This window comes from Strigops habroptila, chromosome 1 (assembly GCF_004027225.2).
Source record: "Strigops habroptila isolate Jane chromosome 1, bStrHab1.2.pri, whole genome shotgun sequence".
Taxonomy (NCBI): Eukaryota; Metazoa; Chordata; class Aves; order Psittaciformes; family Psittacidae; genus Strigops; species Strigops habroptila.
In genome coordinates, this window is record NC_044277.2 from 140,130,115 (window position 1) to 140,149,575 (window position 19,461).

A 19,461-nucleotide genomic window follows, 5' to 3' on the forward strand; every position below is an offset into this window, starting at 1 on the left:
GAGCTGAAGACAAAAGACTGCACTGATCTGCAGGTTGGTAAGGAAGACTAACATGGAGGAAAGTACAGCATAAGGCTATATTCTCTAGAGCCTATATTAGAAGGCATCTTCTCAGGAATGAGATCCTTGAGAAGAAACCTGAAGAACTAGGAACAGCTTGCCCCATACTCCTGCAAAGAAGGGAAAGTCAAACACTTTTTGGTAAGGGACCCAGCAGGCAATTTGAGTTGCCCACCAGACAGTAGAGCACACTGATAAGGTAAGGCATCATACTCAAACAAACCTTTGCTCCCATGGATAAAGTCCTTAGAGAAACTGCAACAGTTTGTGCAGAGAGGTTGTAGGACCTCCACTGCTGGAGGTGTTCAAGACTTGACTGGACACGACCCTCAGCATGCTGACCTGAGCAGCTCTGCTTTGACCAGAATGTTGAGCTGCAGGACCTCCAAAGGTTCCTTCCAACCCAGAGCACTCTGTGATTCCATAATGATTCAGCTTGCAAAGCCCAGTAACTGAGAAGTTAGGAAGCAACAGAACCTGAATCATTCAGCCAGCTGTAATTCTTCTCTCTTTTATGACACTTTGCATGCTAGCTAAGCAAATTTATGGCAGAAACATGATGTTAGTCAATAACACAACACTGACATGCACAAAGAGGGCACAAAATGATGGACAACTACAAATTCAACCTTTACAATCATCTGGTCTTGCAATACTAATCTATATGTAAATTGAGTTCTTGCAGTGCTATTTCTTGTATGCAGCATCACATGCCAGCATACTTGTAAGAGGAAAGAAATGGTAAAGACATGTAAATACAAGCAATATTAACAATCTTTCCTCAAGTCAATGTGCTTATTGAACCATTCTGACTCTTCCTGCAATTTCTTGACCCATCCACTATGCACATTCTTATTGCTGCCACAAACACACGCAAAATTTTCTTTCAAAAGAAAAATAAATCATTACAAATCATACCAGGCTAATATTCAATGTATATGAGAAACTAATGGAGCCTAGAAGATTGTTACCTTTTATACTGACAACTTCTTGAGGCCAGTGGAATTTTCTGCTTGAAAAGCTTCTAAGATTTGTTTTCAGCCTGACGATTCATTTGGTCCACCTCAGACTGTGAAGATAACTGTCCTGTCTCTCCACACTACAATGTAGAAGAGTCCTGCCTCTTTCATCTTCTCCTTCCAACTCCTCTTCTGAGACAAAGTTTTTGTAATGAAACACTTTCATCCCAGCTGTTTCCAAATGCAGGGCTTTTCAAATAAAGAATCACTAGAACTCATCATCACAAGCAGAAAAGCCTATTTTTTCCTAGCAAGAGCAGGTGGAAGAGCTGAAGCCAGTTTGGGTGCTGCCTCACCAAGAAAGATAAAGCAATTCCAACTTCAGACAAATACTTATTGTAGAGAAGTTCAGCCCAACTTACTAAAATCTAGCTAAGATATTGACAGTCTTAATGAGATGGGTAAGTTTACTAATGGGCACTATTGCCAAACCCATACATAAACATACTAAGAAATAAAACTGATAGCACAAAGCAAATCAGTTGGCACACAACCAATCAATTAGTGCACAATCCTGAAATAAAATTAACATTGGCTTCAGAGTTCATTTTGCAGAGGGCACAGGTTTTATAATGAACAGAGTAAGAAATTGATCCATTTTAACTCAATTTTTAAGCCTTAGTGCAAGGGAACCTGGATTCTTTATATTCCAATGATTAGTTTTCACCAATTTTCTCTAGTAATTATGCTACATGAACCAGAGCCTCATGTTTATTCAAACTGGATGCCAATTTGGTACCAAAGCTTCATACTTTTATTTTAAGAGGAATATTACTCTCATATATTATATCGATAGCAGCTGGAACGCATGCATTTTGGAGGTGGGAGTGAATCAACAAAATGCAATGGCTTTGGCTGGAGCTAAATTATTATTAATTATTTGCATAAACAGTTTCACTGGAGATCATTTGCTGACACAGTAACTGGTCCAGAATGCTAGCATAAAATCAAATCAAAATTAGCTAGATTATCTTAGTCATTGTCAGTGCTGTTGTAGCCATCTTAGGCTCATTTCATTTTACTTTTAGTGTAATTGTGCATTTAATCCTTAAATATACCTTCCCTTGGTTATCCTTAAATATATTTCCAATTGATTATCTCAGATTTCACTTTTTAGATGGCCTGCTAGTGAATGGATTAACCGGTACCATCTTTGCCTAGAGATTAATTTATCTATCCAAGTCATTACAGGCCATTTACTGTGCTTTTCGGCCCAAAAAGTACTTAATCATGCAGAAGGCTAAAAGCAGAGCACATTCAGAGATCCTGGAATGTCCATACTGAACGGTGAAAAAGGACTCTCTGTAACATAGCAAATGTTAACTTTCCCACCCTGATCTGTTCTCTTTCCATTACTGCACCTGCGGCTAGCTCTGTATATTCATGACTGAGCTGATCTTCCAACATCAATTACACAGATTCATGTCAAGCACAAAAAGGAACTAGGAAATACTAGGAACAATTTACATTAGGAAACAACCCACAGTACTGGGCAAGTCTGCTGAGACACAGATATATAAAGAAAAGGTAATACTGAATTAGAAAACATTTCCTGTATCTAATCTTAGTTTCTAAAACTGCAGGAGCACTTTTAAAATTATTTCTTAGCATCACTAACACATTCTGTAATAGTTCTAGAGGCTATTACATCCTCTGTAAAGGATAAAGTATCATCATATTAGGATGTATACTAACCTACAGATAGAAAACAACTTCAGCTCGAAAGCAACTATCACCTGAGAAGACTGGACAAAAACAAATAATCTTTTAAAATCAAGAACTAAACAATTCAGTACGTCCTGTAAATAGTGCAATTCCTTCTTACAGTTGAAAACATCAAGGTTCAGACCATGAAGGGTCAGCTCACCTAGGGGACTGAAATACCTTCAATAACCTGGACTTGACTGCCCTTGCAATCACTATCACAATTAAAAACTGGTTTAGCAGTTAGATAATCAGAGCTAAAGCCTCAATCCTACAGAGCTAAAATTTCAATCCTATTAAAAAGACACTTCAATATGGAGCATGTGTACAGTTTCTCATGTGCACAAGCAAGGGAAAGTTAGAGACAGGAAAGCAGAAAGACTGCATAGATACCAGATCCACAGGATGGAAAGAATCAGCTGTCATCACATTTTAAGGCACAAAAATCACATGAAAAGAGCTAAATCGCAGATGTAGCTCCAGCATGATTTTTGTAATAAATCTTAACTAAACTGTTAGATCAGAAGAAAATTATTCCTTCCCTCTCAGGTCCTGCATAAGAACAGCCTGTTTCCCATTTATATTTAGCTTCCAGGGGAAGCATTTGGCCTGCAGTTACATTTTGTCAGCTCAGAAGGGGAATTCTGATACCCAAAAAGACAGTTAGTTGAACTAGAACAGTAACTCACACATGGAAGGGATTCACACCATTATTCTACTTTGGCACCAAGTTTATTACAATTGAATTTATTATGAGACCCAGTATTTGAAAACTAAACAATTTCAGCATTTTCTGAAAGGAATTTCCTTAAATGAAGGAAGCAGGGTCCCATTTACTGCAGACTGGACACAGAGCAAGTTCATGTCACAGCTCTGAAGAGTGTACTCTGGCAAATTCAGTATCAGATTTGTCCTGTTCTGCTTAAGGCAAAACCCTAAAAAGAACCTTGAAGTTATAACATAGCTTATGCCAGAAAAGTCCAAAGTGTTTCACTAGGGGATGTACAAAAAATAGTATTTTACATCAACTCACACCAGGTGGAGAATAGTTCTGTTTAACTCAGCCCTTATCCCTGCTTCTAGCTGATGTTTCCAGTGGACAGATCAAAAAAATCCAAAAATGGAAACTAAAACTTGGAAAGTATGAAAAATTACAGCCTTTCACTGTCAGGGGTTACTTCTTTCAGTGATGATAACAGGCCTTTAACTTTATGCTGTCCTGTATCACAACCCTAAAAAGGAAACTCAGCTGGGAAGATGAAACAGCAACATCAAGAAATGACAATCTAAAATCGGTAAGGAACACACAAGAAAATACCCTCTGCCACAAAATCTTGTATTTTCTGAACAATTTTAAGCAGTATCTCAAAAGATATCCCTGAATTTGGAAGCAAGAAACACCCTAACAAAATCAAGTAAACACCAACACATTATCTAAAGAGAAGGATCTTTAGCTGCTACATTATTTCACCAGAGGAGAATCTTTCCATTCCTGAAATCCTGAGTGTGACAGACCAAAAAGAAAAGTTTTACTTTAGTTATCTAAGGCATCAAAACTCAACTTCTAACACATAATATCCTTCAAGAATGCTGAAGTTTTCAAAGAAAATTGTATCGGATGAACCTTGTTATTCCAGAGGAGAATTATAAAGATCCATGCCTCTTCATAAACGTATAAAAAAAACATGGCAGAGAAAAAGTCTGTTTCGTTAATGATGTTGCTTAATGCACTGCTGCAAAAGTGTCTGCATGCTGTGCTGAGAATTAACACAGCTATCATGAAATGCATTCAGCCACTTGGTCACATTGCCAGGAAACTGCTGCCATTGGCAGCCTGCTATATAGCAAAGATTCCTCAGCAGTCATCTTCCCCCCTCACCAAAAATCTCCACTTTCTTTTTAAAATCACTCCTGATCTATGTACCTAAAATTACCTTTTCCTTATGAGCACATTCTATAATATAAGCAGCTGAGTCAGTTGTTCCTTAAGTGTAGTAATTTAACAGCTTTTTCTATTTCAGACCAGAGGTCAACTCACAATTTGTTTGGTCAGTACATCTACTATATTATTCCAAGCATTAGCCAAAAAGCTCTCTCCCATTCCTTTGGGGTATAGCTCCTGTCTAAGAGATAGAGGTTATATCATAAAAAAGTACAGATCTTAAGAATAAAAATCTAGGCCAAGTCAAAGAAGAAACTGGAATTAATGTTGATAGCACTGACAGAGGAACCAGCACTCTCTTCCCATAATGTCTGTAAAAGCAAGGTTCATTTCTTTTGGCAGGTATATCTTGAAAACTGAGCCCCATTAAGATACTAGCAAATTCTTCAGAAAAGAGGATCATGCAGTGCCTAGTTTGGGGTTTTAAGAAGAAAATCATTAAGAGAAATAAGCTTCATTTGAACAACACTCGTGGATTCCACTTTTCTACATCTAAAAGAAGCTACCAGATAAATAAAAAAAAATCAGGGCCTTCAGCGTCAAAAAAATTTGTCAAACAATGACATCTAGACGTGTTTTCTCATTCTCTGCTGTTGCCGCCACAGTTATTAACAACAATGTATCTGGACTACAAAACAAGTGGTGTGTAATGATTTGCAGTTGCTCTTATATATAATTACACATACTGAGTAATTAGCACAGTCAGTGCTAATTGAAAATGAACTTGGACACACAACAGGCCAGAACACGTTTAAAAATATGCTTAAAAACTGCACACAGAATTGTTAAAGTGTGAAAGTGTGTGAAGTCAAACACCTTCGATAATTTTGGAGGGTGTCCAACATCATCTTCTGTGTAACTACCTGGCTCAGATAGCATCCTTAGCAGTGTAACAGTTCTGTTGCTGAGAAGATTGTTCTCTTATTCAAAGCCTCTTCTCTCACCCTCCTTTCTCTAATCACAAGAAGCTCCAGGTTCCTGTTCAGCACTTTGCTCAGCTTTGGGCAGCTGAGCAGGACCTGCAGCACACTAGAGAAACTTCAACTCCTCTCCCAGAAAAGGATCTGATGACAGCAGCCGAGAGGTGTAGCCTCTGTAACAGGGCGTGACAACTTGCTTGATATGAAGATGAGTATCCAACAAAAGCACCAACATATGTTAGACGCAACTGTTCACCTCTTACACAATTCAGGTTTTGTGCTTGAGCCATCCAATAGGGCACTGGTATATTGATCAAAATTATAAAAACCAAAAAATAGATCAGCTACATTTAAAAGAACGCTTCAGATTGCAAGCCAACAGTATCAATCTCAGACAACAATAAGCACGCAGGGACTCAGTGGAAGTGAAGACAGAGGTTTGGAGATAGCTTGCAGAAATGAATCCTGATTCAGGCCATTTTCTTGGGACAAAACTGAATTTCTGCTTAATAAACTGTTCTATCATAACAAGTATTACACACATGAATCCAGCTGCTTCTTGTTGCTCCACCAATCCACAAACTTCCATTTCTTGCTTCTGCCAAAAACACCATCTTCAGCTGATCTTTTCATAACTTACAAATCTTATTTATTCTCTTTCCTCCCCTCCCCTGCCCCCCCCCCCCCCCCCTTTTAAGGGTTAGTGCCCCAGGGCCTCCAAATACAGAGTGATGATTTCAGAAAGACTGCCCACAAAGCACTGAGGATTCTGTACTACAGTGATATGCTCCCTTGATTATATCCTTCTCTTCAAGGGTACTCCCTTCTCAATAAATCATGAGTTCCACAAGCAAAGCAGTGCCTCAAGTCATAAGAGCAACTCAGTATCTCCCATCAGCAAGCAACGGGAGGAGATTGGACTTTAAAAAAAATTGTCATTTAAAACAAGACATAAATAGCTCCACTCAACTGCAAAATGATAGCCTGAGATGAGTTAAATCAGCTGCTGCTCTTCATGTTCTTGCTGCAACAATCCATTTGGCTTTACCAGGTGGTCAAGAATACAAACATCTAAAAAACCCCAATGAAACAAACTGCAGTGTATCACTGAGTAAGGTGGCAACTCCCCAAACAATATTCTTAAATAGCCATTTGTCTTAAAAACGCACTATCAGAACTGCAGTTGGCTTATGTGAAAAACAAATTACACAACTTCCTAACAAGAATTCCAGGTAATTTAAATGCTGTGATTAATGGGCAATAGGAACAACAGAATTTGAAATTACTTTCTAAGGACAGATCTGGAAGACCAAAGTAATACATAATATTAAAAAAGAGAAAAGATCAATCTGGTTTATCCTTGGATTTTTTGAACTATATTCAATTCAAGATACTACGAACGAACTGGAAAAACAAACAGCTTTATTGATGTCCCCAGCCATTACACATTTTGTTAAAGGCAATATAATTTAATTAAAGCCATTCCAACTGCCGAAGAGCATTCACTAGTAGTAGAAAATTATTTCTTCAGCTCTCTCAAAAACTTCTTCCCAGTTCTCCAGGTCTCACATGCTCCACGTGCCCTACAATCTGCGGGGTCTCAGAGTGAAGTGTTTTCCTGGTGGGCAGCACTGGTAACCGAAGCAGACAGTAGATGGTGGAGAAGTTTGTCATGGTGAGAGACTTTCAGTGCATGAGATGCCCGATACGCAGCTGTGAGCCTCCTCAAAGAGTCGATGCTTCAGAACTGCCCTTAACCAAGTAAATGCCACAAAAGCACAAATCAACAGGCTGATGCAGGATGATGTGGACAAGCTCTGCCCACAATAACTTAACAGGAAAAGGGGTCAGAAAACAATATGGTTTTACAACTCAAAGAACAGTCAGCGATGCTCAACAGACACCCAAGAGCAAACAGCAACATGGAAGAACAAGTAGCAAGTGGATGTTGTGGTCCTAGTTTCTCCTCTCTTTCTCAAACCAGTGTAAAAAGCAAACAGTTTTTTCTGTCACCAGAAGATAGAAATGTGTACTGACAGTCTGTTAACTGCTTTTACGACTAGGAAAGAGACTGCATGCTTGCCATAGTCCGCTGTCCAAAGTACCTCAGAGAAGCAAAGGCACACCGCTATATCGTCAACGTATGTTTCTAGTTTTTAGAGTGCACTTTTGCATGAAACTTGGCATTTTCACAACTAATTTCAAACAAAGAGGACACTATAAAGGAAAAAAAGTATGATAAGTAATTACTAAAAGCATCCACAATCATACATAGAATCAGAGAATCAACTAGGTTGGAAAAGACCTTTAAGATCATCAAGTCCAACCTTTACCCCAGGACTGCCAAGTCCACCATTAAACCATGATGCATCTAATCAATGTCAAGTCTCAGATACAACAGGAATGGCCTAGAGACCTAGCATGCTTACCTCTGTATTTGGCTGTAGTGCCGGTCCGTCCTGGGCTGCAGATGGAACTATTGCCCATGTAATGTTGGCACTAGCGGTTGATAAGGAGCTGAGAGCACCGTTTTTCAGTTGCTCTGTGGAGTGTGACTTGGGCCCAGACCATCCCAGGATACCTTCTGAAGCAGAAAATAATCCGCATCAGTTTACAGCAGACAGATTAACGATTTCTTCCACTCATCTGGTCATTCTACTAACATAAATCAACTGCCATCTCTTCTCTGCTTTCACACACAGTTTTACTTTAGTAACAAAAATACTCTAGCATCTTCTATTTCAATATATCTGTGATAAATACTTTAAAAAAAGGTCAATGAAAGAAGATTTTTAAGTGTTACTCCTACCAGCAGATAGAATTATACATCAAGATTATACAATCTGGCACACGTTGGTAATTAAGGCAAGTATTCTCTATCACTATTCTCATAGTTATGAAGTTATCCAAGTAAATCCTCAATTTCTTCTGCCTGAAATCAGAGTTTTAGGTTTAGCAGCTGTATTTTATTTCTGTCTGTACTATTAAAAGCTCTTTCTAGATTAAGTGCTAAAATGCTCTCTACTGGTCCCAAGACCACAGTTTAGAAGAGATCTCATTACAAAGATACACATTAAATATGAATCAAACAGAACTAGACATCAGAACAACTCTTATTTCTGGGGACACCCGATTTCCAGGATGGGCCAGTATTTAAGGATGCCAAGATAGAACGAATGATCTGCAACTGCACAGTTGTTCCTCCCTTACTGCTCTAAAACACAGTATCAACGTTCAAATCAGTAGCCCTGAGCATAGGGCTTAAATTTCAGCTATTAATTACAGGCTGCTATAAAATGCAGAGATATGGATAAGAAAAATCACAGCTCTTTAGTCATTACCATAATTTGTATATGAAAATACAATTAGTGCCAGAGGGAGGATTTCCTTCTCTTATCACTGATGACTTTTTAAGATGGTGCAAATCAACACAAAGTACATTAAAGAACATGCAACTTCTCCTCTCTGTATCACCACAGTTACCTGAGGTGGCCTCCTTATTAAAATAAATGGTTTGATCTGGGGAGGTACTAGATATTAACACTTATATTATTAAAAAATGGGCCAAAAATCCTATAGCTGACCTCTTACCAAATTCTGAAGATAATTACAGGAAACTTCTCTCATCTAAAATGGCACTAAGTTATGATGACATGACAAAACTTCTGGTCTACTTAGTGTGATTTTGTGGCACCACCTTTTGCTGAAGAAAGCATAAGCAAATAGTTAAGTATAAAATAAAAGACCTGAGTAACCAAAAGGGGAAAAATAATCCAGCTTTTTTTTTTTTCTTTATATGTATATTTCACACAATAACTCAAATTTCCCCTTGCCAAAGGAAGAACATGTCTGTGGTTCTGCTGTCAGGCCTCAAAATGCAAAGCTTTTTGAGTTTCAATGACTTTAAGGACTATGCCAGTAGATGTTTTAAGTCTTGGTTGTCATGTGAACCATGCCAGAGAAATCGCAACAAAAGGTTACTTTCTTGGATTGGCTCCACACATTGGTCCTACATATCAGGAAGCTAACAACTGCCCCCATTCCAAAGATGGGGTTAAATCCACACATGATGTTGGTATACATGGCAAGGAATTAAGAGCACAGTGGCTGTAGTCATAGGATTTTGCTTGCTCCTCAGGTCAGTAATTTGCTGCTAGGAAGCAAAGGATACTCCCAGATCCCTCAAAACAAGCTTTGATTCAGAGGATAATCTGAAGATTGTTTTGGCAGATCCAAAATGGACTCTCACTGCATGGACAAAGGAACATACCATCAGCATGAACAATAAGACTAAATGGGAAATTTTCAAATATTGGTTCCTTGGAGGGAATTCACATGTCTGTAAACCATTAAAAACTTCTATTCTTTTTGATGTTAACTAGTACAGATTTCAAAGAGGAAAAAAAGAAAAGCCAAGATGTTAAAATAAACTTGTTTCACTTTTAAACAGCCACAGAGTTTTAGGGAGCACACCTATGCTTCTCACTCCTTGTTACCCTGCAGTAGCAAATCTCAATCTATTTTTCTGTTTCTTCCTGTCAAACAGCAGAATATTGGGTTACTGTTGCTATTTTCCTATTACAGAGAGACTGAAAAAAACATTCAACTGACTTATCTTTATGCCAATCTTTGAAAACTAGTCATCCGACCCTTTCCTCGGGCTATGCGTTTTCTCCCTGCACACACAGCCTATTTGGCCTTCACTGTAAACAACTTTTTTTTCATCTAACTTCTGTAAATAAGCACAAGAAAAAGCTCCCACTTAAATAAATACCTTGCTCCAGGGGAAATTCTTAAGTGGGAACATTTACTTCACCAGCACTTACATATTTTTAAAACCACTATACTAGTTTTCCTCTTCAGTACAAACACACTGTAAAAAGACTATTTCATCTTTCTCCACGCATTTTAGAGACTCTCTTATAGAAACAGAAACTGTTAGAACTAAATGTGCATGTTTTTCCACCTGTCCCAAGGGCAACGCCACCCTCACAAAACAACAAATCTTGTCAGCTTGATCAATTTTTAAACAGATCTTACCAACATATTATGACCTACCCAACACCAATAGGATGCTCAGAGTTGAGATCCAAAGCATAAAGGACATCTGTTTCCTCAACACCTCTGCATACGAGAAAAATTGTTTTGTTAAATTCTATCTGTCTGGAACTTGACTACTTTGCAGAAGAGACACATGCAGTAAAAGGTATTAATCACATACCACTGAAGCCTAAAAAATAAAACGTCAGTTGAAAAAAATGCCTAGTTTCAAAGTGTCACCGGGGAACCTTCGATCATCTTTAATCTACAAATCTGAGATGTCAGCGTTCTTGTACCATCCCAATATAGCATCCCATCCTAATACAGCAGCCTAATTTTTAAGCAAAAGCAAAGTATGAAGAGAGAACTCAACAGAAATAACCTTAAAATCAACTAAGATCAGAATACAATCTCTATATAGAAAGTGAAAGGACACAACAACGTGGCTCCTTCTTCATTCGCATTATCAGTTGTGCATCCAAAACCTTCTCATCTGCACTAGCAGAAATTACTCTTACCACAAAATAGTACAGGTGGGTGTTCTCTGTCCCATATTAAATCAAATTATTTTATTGGAATTTACTCTCCACAGACTAAGCTGCCATCTATAAACAACGTGATCCACACTAACGGAGTTGCCATCTTTGCCACTTTATGGCACACAAAATTTTCTACCACTAGTTCAATTCGATTTTTAAAGAGTTCAAGAAGAAAAAAAAAAGAAACTGAAGACATAAAACCTAAACATATATCTTCAGAGTTGGATAAGAATAGGAAGAAACTGCTGCCACTATTTTGTTTTTAAATCAGTTTTTGCTCTGTTCTCAGTCATAGCCAAAGACAGCTGACAAAGGTAAATTCAATTCTTATTTTGATACATTTCATAGTTCTAAAGAAATTCTCCAGAAAGGCAGTCACAAATGACAAAAACATTCATAGCTACACAGCTACTTTACTGTTTGCTTTATGACTACACAAAGCACTATAGAAAATACCCAAAACCAAGCTTCTTTCTTGCTTCCCCTCAACATCGATTTCCACAGTGATGAACATGCAACAAACAAATCCACCAAGGCACAGGAGAATGTTTCTACATAAGAAAAGCACAGGAGCTACACACAACCTACACTCCTTTCCCTATAGCAATGCTTTAGTTCACAAAATCCCATCTATTTCAGATGGCACAATAGGCTGTTTTCCACACAAATGCCCTCAGAAGAATCGTGTTTCCCTTTCACAGGTGCACACAACAGAAAGGAAATTCTCCCCAAAGAGAGGAGATTTTTCAGTTAAGCAGTGTTGATAATTTTCTTTTGTTGGTTCTCATTTTCTAGGTACCTGATGTACCTTCCAACTACATTTTTGTATGATAATTGATGCATGAAATATGCTTAACACCTACCTCAATTCTATACAAAAACCTTTCTATTTTTAAGTCCTCTGGTCGTGGTTTATAAACTAAAAAATAAACCTTATGTTTTTTCCTGGCACAATTGTAAGATAACAGCTATTGATAAAACTCTTGCAATATACTCTATATGCTAACTAATACTCCCATTAACAATGCAACAGTTGGCCTCAAGGAGACATCAAGATTACATCTAGATTCCTTCTGCTGCCAGGGATGGATGCAACGGTTTTGTCTCTCTGCTGAAGCCTACAGCAGGCTGAACCAGCAACAGCAAGTGGCAGCTGCACATCTGCTTTTCAGATTAGAAAGACAATTATGTATCTGCTAATGCTGTACGGGGACTAGAAAATAATGTTTATCTTCCAAAGAAAAAAGAACATATAGGGAATAATGTATTAGCATTTAGATAGAACAGCAAATTGTTTTGGTTATTCTTGACAGAATCAAGTCTAGTGATGATGCATTTAAGGGAGACCTGACTCACCATGCCAAATTTAGGATATTACATCAGTAACGAAGAATATGTTCTCCTCTGTCTTCTTTCCTCACTCTTCCCTGCCCAGAAGCATTAGGGGTGGGAAGGGGGGTGTTTAAGCAAGAAAGAAGACTCCTCTGCTCATTTTTCTCTCCTCCTGCCATCTCAGCTGCTGGAGAATCCCTAGTTGTCATTTGTCACCGAATCGAAAGCATCTAGATTTTGTCTTTCCTGCCCATTTATTTTCTCCAAAGAGGAGGCAACAGAGAATCTGCTACAAAAAAGTTCATGTACATCCCCCCCAACTCCAAAATCATCTTCAATCCATTTGCTGCCATGGCAGCCAAAATAAGCAGCATTTGTACATTCAAATAAACTTCAAAAAATCCCTAGTAAGGATGGGTTTGAGTTTTGTTTTTAAAAATCTTCAGAAAAAAGAAACATTTTATTTTACACATTGGAAAAGTGAGCAAGTGAGAAACAGAAAAATATAGGAGGGAATTTCTATCAGGGAGATGCTTTATTCAGTAAATGAATGGCTAATGTGAAACACAGATTAAAGAACAGATTTATCTGTGCAGGCTGCTGCTACAAGACAGGACTCTTTCTGCTAAAACACTGGAAGAAAAAAAAACCCCACCCCATACTTAGAACACAACCTAGGATGGTAAAGCTACTTTAAAACACTGAAGTTTGCTCTGTTCACAGTTTGGGAGGGAAAGACGTTAGCCGTAGCAGTCAATAGGCTCTCTCCCATACTCTTCTGCCAAAGGCTAAAGAGGCAGAAAAAAATAACATTAAAAGTTTTAAAGTTTGAAGTGAAGACAAAAAGTTTCTTTTCCATGTTTTTATTTTAAAAGGCGCCCATTTCATGTCTGCATGCTAAAAGAACTCTAGCTTCTCACAAGGAACTTAATGCTGATTAGCAAGTGCTTTACATGTATCTAAATGGTGACATTCTTGGGCAGTAAGAAAATCTTTGACATTTTTGTCCCTTCTACGAAAACAGCAAAATTCCTAAACTGGAAGAAGCTTGTACAGATGCAATTCCTTATCCTCAACTCAAACTACATGTAAACAACACTTTCATCTAGTAATATCCTTCTCTGGCATGTTTTTCAATGAAAGAAGAAAAAAAAGCTACAAATAATTTAGCCAGTAATCAATGCACATACCTTTAGCAACAATAGCTAGAAATTAATTTGATGTTATTTTGACTCAATAGTAGAAATATGGACAGGATTTTGCTCCACTGACTGTTCTTGTTGATATACTTTCAAAATCAAGCACTAACAAAAAAGACAATCTCAAAAACCTTTCCCTGAAGCTTTAGAGTAGAAATAAAACATGTATTGACTACCCTTCAAGACAAGATTGAAGACTTCAGTTTAATCTTCATGTCTGCTTGTAGGCTTCAGGTCTAAGACTGCCAACTCGTGAGAAACATGAAAATGAAGAGGAAAAATCATGTCATCCTCAAACTATTCCATGACAAAGGATGCCATAAAAATATCTGCAGTCAAGAGCTACAGAGTCTTAGATTCTGGATAAGATTCCACTAAACCGAATGCCAAGCTGCTTTCTTTCTATTCACATTATTGGAAAACAAAACAATTAAAGTATTTACATCAAAAGAAAGGAGACATTTAAAGTAATAAAGGTCTGTAAATCTATTTAAAACAGCTACTATTTAACTATATATTCATGAGTGCATTCCATAGGTACTAGGTCAGAAATTCAGCTACTCTAAGTCGTTGCATTAGGAGCAGTAAGACTGCAAAGCCTACAGTGCACAAGGTCATCAGTAATCCCTGCATAATCAGCCATAAAGACTTCAAGGACACAAGCAGAGCAAAGGTAAGGAGAAAGCAAAGATCTATATCTACTTTTCAAGCAATTCTCTCTTTATGGCATAATCATGAGAGCTTTTGACCCTGAAGGAAGGTAAACCCAAGAGTAAGTTCAAACCACCAAAGCTAAGCCACTGATTATTTCTCACACTGCACATGCGTAGGACTGTGCTGCTTTGCTGGACCGGACCGCTTTCATGAACTGTAGGCTAGAAGCAGGAATTTGATAACTTATTTCTTATTTTGTCTCTCTCTACAAAATTCTGTGGATCCTGCCCACCAGTGCCCACTAGCATCTTGGACACTATGCAGCAGGTAATGAGAAAGCACTGGGATGGAAACATTTGGCAAAAAATAGCACAGGACCACCACATCTCATGGAAAATGCATTTAAGACTTCTTATCAGAGGAACATATGGCTTTTAAACTACTAAGAGTCATTTTCACCTGACAGTATGGACAGGTGGCAGTAAAGGTCATCTTTTGGTTGCACCTTCTGGGTATGAAATTAAAAAAATTCACCTGGAGGACACAGAATCCAAATGAAATGTATCATGTCTCAAAATTAGAGTTTGCTAGAGAATTACTTAAAGGCATTAGTCTGAGCAGATATGAGTTTATGCAGCTTTGATGACTGAAACTCTACCGACTCAGCAGAAACGTTAAGCCTATCAAAGTACGCCTGGACAAGATTAAGTGTGTAGGAAAATCAGTAATCAAGACTTGTAGGCCAGGTTCTTTCAGGCAACTGTGTTGCATAACAAGGCCTGGGGAAAAGAAAAGGGAAAAAAAAACACACCACTTCAGGGACTCGTGCGGTCAGGGAGAAGAGCCAAAATAGTGCAGCAGCTTTTAGTTCCTTTCTTTATTCTTTCATTTTTCTTTTTTTTTTTTTTTTTCCTTTTTTTACTTACATTCCAAAGAATAAGCACACATGCACATTGAAGAGTTAACTGTCTGCATTCAGGTCCTCACAGTTACACCAAAGATGCTGATGTGAAACAGTACTACAGAATTTTGATTCCTGAAAAGATTGCTGTACAAGTTCTTCTTTTATGAGGAATAAAACCACTAAATTTTATTAAGTACTTTATATCCATGGTTTTCCACTTCCCCCCACCCCCCAAAAAAAAGTGGAATTCCCTTTCAGCAATTACTAAGTTGTGCTTGCTTTTCTCTGTTCTTGTGCACAAATTCTCAAAAATCATTATCAAGTCAAAAGACACTGATTTAACAAAAGATTATTTGGACACAGATCCAAGGACATGTACAACTCAAGTCATCTATCTCTGACAGTTCACTTAGATCACATGGACATGAAAAACAACCTTCAGGGACTTTGAAACTAGCAAGTGACTTTCTTTGAAGGATGCATTTCATGTTTGTTCCAAAACCATTCTCTCTTGAAATGAAATTATTTCATTGACTTCAAAGAACTCAATTAAATGCACTTTATCATTACTATTTAGGTAAGTGCAAAGGCTTTTGTGCATTTTCTACAAGAAAAACAGAATGCAGAAAATAAGAAAATGTACTGAAATTTTTTAATATATTCCTGTATGAAATAGATCAGAATCTGGATGTGGGAAAGTCACAATATACTTGAAGTTTTTATGCTTTTTTCCAAGAACATTTGTTACATTATTTGCCTCCTCCTCAGCTGACCCTCTTATATTTCTATTCTCTCCACAATGGGAATTCTCCAGAGGGCTTCCTCCCCCCTGAGGGCATATCCTACCAGTAGCAAACCTACTGTAAGGGGGATGTTGTTGAAGCACATGAAGAAAATAGAAAAAGCCATCCCACATCCAGAGTTCTGCTGCTGCTGCTCTTCTTACATTAAGCCCTGCTCTTGCTCTTAGACTAGGTAGTGCAGTTTGTATATGGAAACAAACTGACCCCCCTTACAGACATTATGGACAGAGATATAGAGCTGGGTGAACTGAAAATACTGAGCTACATGGGGGCTAAGAGGTTCATGCCTGCGGAGCTCAATGCAGAATCACACTGGCATTTTAGGCTCATAAAAGTTTGCCACAGATTTTTTTAGTTTATTTTTAATAGCAGCATGGAGAACTCTTTCCAGTTTTAAAGAAAACCACAGATTGGAATAGATCTGCCTCAGCAGTATCCTTCCATGCGGAAAACTAGAAATACGATTTTCAGTGTTGCACTGCATAACATTACATATCATCAAACAAATCTGTATTGTGATTTCAATCAAAAAAAGAAAATGAAGGTGGCAAAACAAACTAACCCAGCAGGTTCTGCACTGTCATTAAAAATACAGGCTTATCTACCTATGTCGCTCTTGCCCTCCCCCCTCTTTTTTTTTTGTCTTTATGTTTGCAGAACCTGATTTCACTGGGAAGACTTAGGACAACCTCTTTTCTTCCCCTCTTCTGATTTCAATAAGTTTTGCATCTTCTAGGCAAAGAAGAAGATTTATGATACTTGAGGCTATAGAAGCTGCTCACCCCAACATGCCCCTCTGAGGAATGGGTAACTTTGCCTGCTTCAGTATCATATTAAAAAATCCCAAGGCACATAAATAGTACCCAAGAGAGCTTGTGCTCACCTGATGACAGTGGCCTGTTATGATTCTGGCCCACTTGATGCATGCTTTGCTGTAACAGAGTCAGGCATTCTCCAAGGCAGCTCAGGGTGGCAGCAGAGGTAGCTTTTAAAAGCAGCAAGTCCTGATCCAAGGCAGAAAGGGGCCCAGAACTTGGGAGAGCTTCAATGGCTTGTACAAGATTCTTCTGTCGTCCTTCAACTTGGTTCATGATCTGTAAAGGCAGCAAAAACATCTGCTGTTATAGGAAATACCACTATTGTAGCTGTTAAATTCTTATGGGTTGATATAGCGACTAAATGTGAAGAACTACCACGAATGGATGTTAATGTTCTGATCCAAACATACCATATACTTACCTATAAAAACGAAGGGCTTGAGACTACCAACGGCCTGTAAAAATGCCAAGACTATGTTAGAGAAAATCATCTCTTAAAATAGGAGGTTCATAGTAGGTTTAATAGTGTGACTGATACTTCCTGGAAGTCTTCTTAAGGAAAAGTATGAAAATGCTACTTCCTTCTCCATTATTAATTTAGGCTTAGATTTTTCTCAACAGATGAGTTAACTGAGGCACCCAAGGAATCTACACTGTCCCTCCTCCTTTCCTACATACATTATCTAATCACAGCTTAAGAACAGATATTTTTCATTTCTCAAGCACCAGTAAGGAATTGTTTTTACAAAATAAGGTAACTTATAAGTTTACAGACATTAGCATAGGATGCTACTTAGAGTACTTATTTACTATCAGATATTAACACCAGCTGCCAGGGAAAAAGTTAATCTGTTTCTAGATTTGGACCATCCAGATGAAGATGAAATGTGTGCTTGTATAGCAGATAAAAACAACATTGTTTGAGCAGGCTGTCCTTTAAAAAAAATGGCAAGCTTCCAAAATCCCTTCTAAAGCTGAAAGAAAAAGGAGATGTTTAAAACTTCTCACTTCATTTATACAGCCTGTAGGAAATTATACATGCATACAACAAGCCTCTTTTCCTACACTTTGTCATGGTTTAACCTCAGCCGGCAACTAAGTACCACACAGCCGCTCACTGACCCCCTCCAGTGGGATGGGGAGGAGAACAGGAAAAAAGGTAAGAACCCATGGGTCAAGATAAGAACAGTTTAATGACCGATATAAAGTAAAAGACAATTATAATAATCATAACAACAACAGGAAATAAAGACAGAAAGAGGAATAAAACCCAAGAAAAACAAGTGATGTGCACAATACAATTGCTCACCACCCGCTGACCAATACCCAGACCGACCTGAGCAGCAATCTGGGCCTTCCAGGTAATTCCCCAGTTTAGACACTAGGCATGTACTATGGTATGGAATACTCCCTTGGCCAGTTCAGGTCAGGTGTCCTGGCTGTGCTTCCTCCCAGCTTCTTGTGCCCCTCCTCACCGGCAGAGCATGAGACTGAAAAGTCCTTGATCAGGGAAAGTGCTACTGAGCAACAACTAAAGCATCGGTGTGTTACCAGTGTTGTTCTTGGACTAAAGCCCAAACACAGCACTGCACCAGCTACTAGAAAGAAAATTAACTAGCCCAGACAAGACCGGGACACACTTACCTTGCCAAGAACTTACTGCAAAAACCTAGAGGTTCATACTTAAGGTACCCAAAGCTTTCGGAAAAAATATGTGAAGACTTCACAAGCAACAAAGATTCAAGCTCCGTTTGTCCAAGTTACTATACTAAAAAATGTATTATTCACTTCATGATGGTTTTATTATCATTAATATACTTTCAAAGTATGGTGTGCTTCCTAAAGGAACAGCTAGGAGAAAAGATTATCATTGCCCTGGAAGAATGCACAACATAATTGTAGGGAAAACTGCTTCCCTCCTTTTCCCATCCTGAATAAAGAGTGTTAAGTTGAAAACCTGATATTCTCATGCTTCACAGTGACAGAAATGGTCTATTTTCACTTCTGAGTGACTAGCTTTCCTACCTACCTTCCTTTTTCTGTTTTTGTGAGAAACAGCTTACATTTCCAAAGACTTAGTTCCACAGAAAATAACATCCAAACTAAAACTTTGAAAACTTCAAACTTTTCCATTTTCCTCTCCCCCTTAATAAAGGACAACTATATTCTTCTGCAGCTAAGACAGGAACACGAGATAAACTGACATAGGAGCTTATGAAACATCTGGAAAATTAACTGAATGTTTGCAGTTATCTAGCTTAAAGTTTACAGGCTTTCATCAACTATATTCTCCCTAGGTTAGGAGAAATTTAAATAAAATTAATGATTTATTCTCCTTTTATCCAAAACAAGGTATTGCTCCGAGTCTTACTATTCTGTAGCTGACCTAAAATAGTTTTAAAAAAGTCTTTTTGAGCCATCCTTTCTATGCTACCCAGTTTCACATTACAATTGTGATACCAGCAACTGTTCTACACACCTGACACAGCAGAAGACAGGAGGAACAGCAACTTCTGTGTAGGATTCA

General features: G+C 38.1%; 1 protein-coding gene across 1 annotated transcript in view; it reads right to left on the reverse strand.

The window, feature by feature from the left end:
• The window catches only part of OSBPL10 (oxysterol binding protein like 10), a 106,151-nt gene that overhangs the window by 30,129 nt on the left and 56,561 nt on the right, over positions 1-19,461 (reverse strand). The window contains exons 5-6 of the mRNA XM_030503786.1: positions 17,000-17,210; positions 8,075-8,229 (exon numbers count right to left, since the gene is read on the reverse strand). Of these exons, the coding sequence (XP_030359646.1) occupies positions 8,075-8,229; positions 17,000-17,210 (366 nt within the window). The remainder of the gene's footprint in view (positions 1-8,074; positions 8,230-16,999; positions 17,211-19,461) is intronic.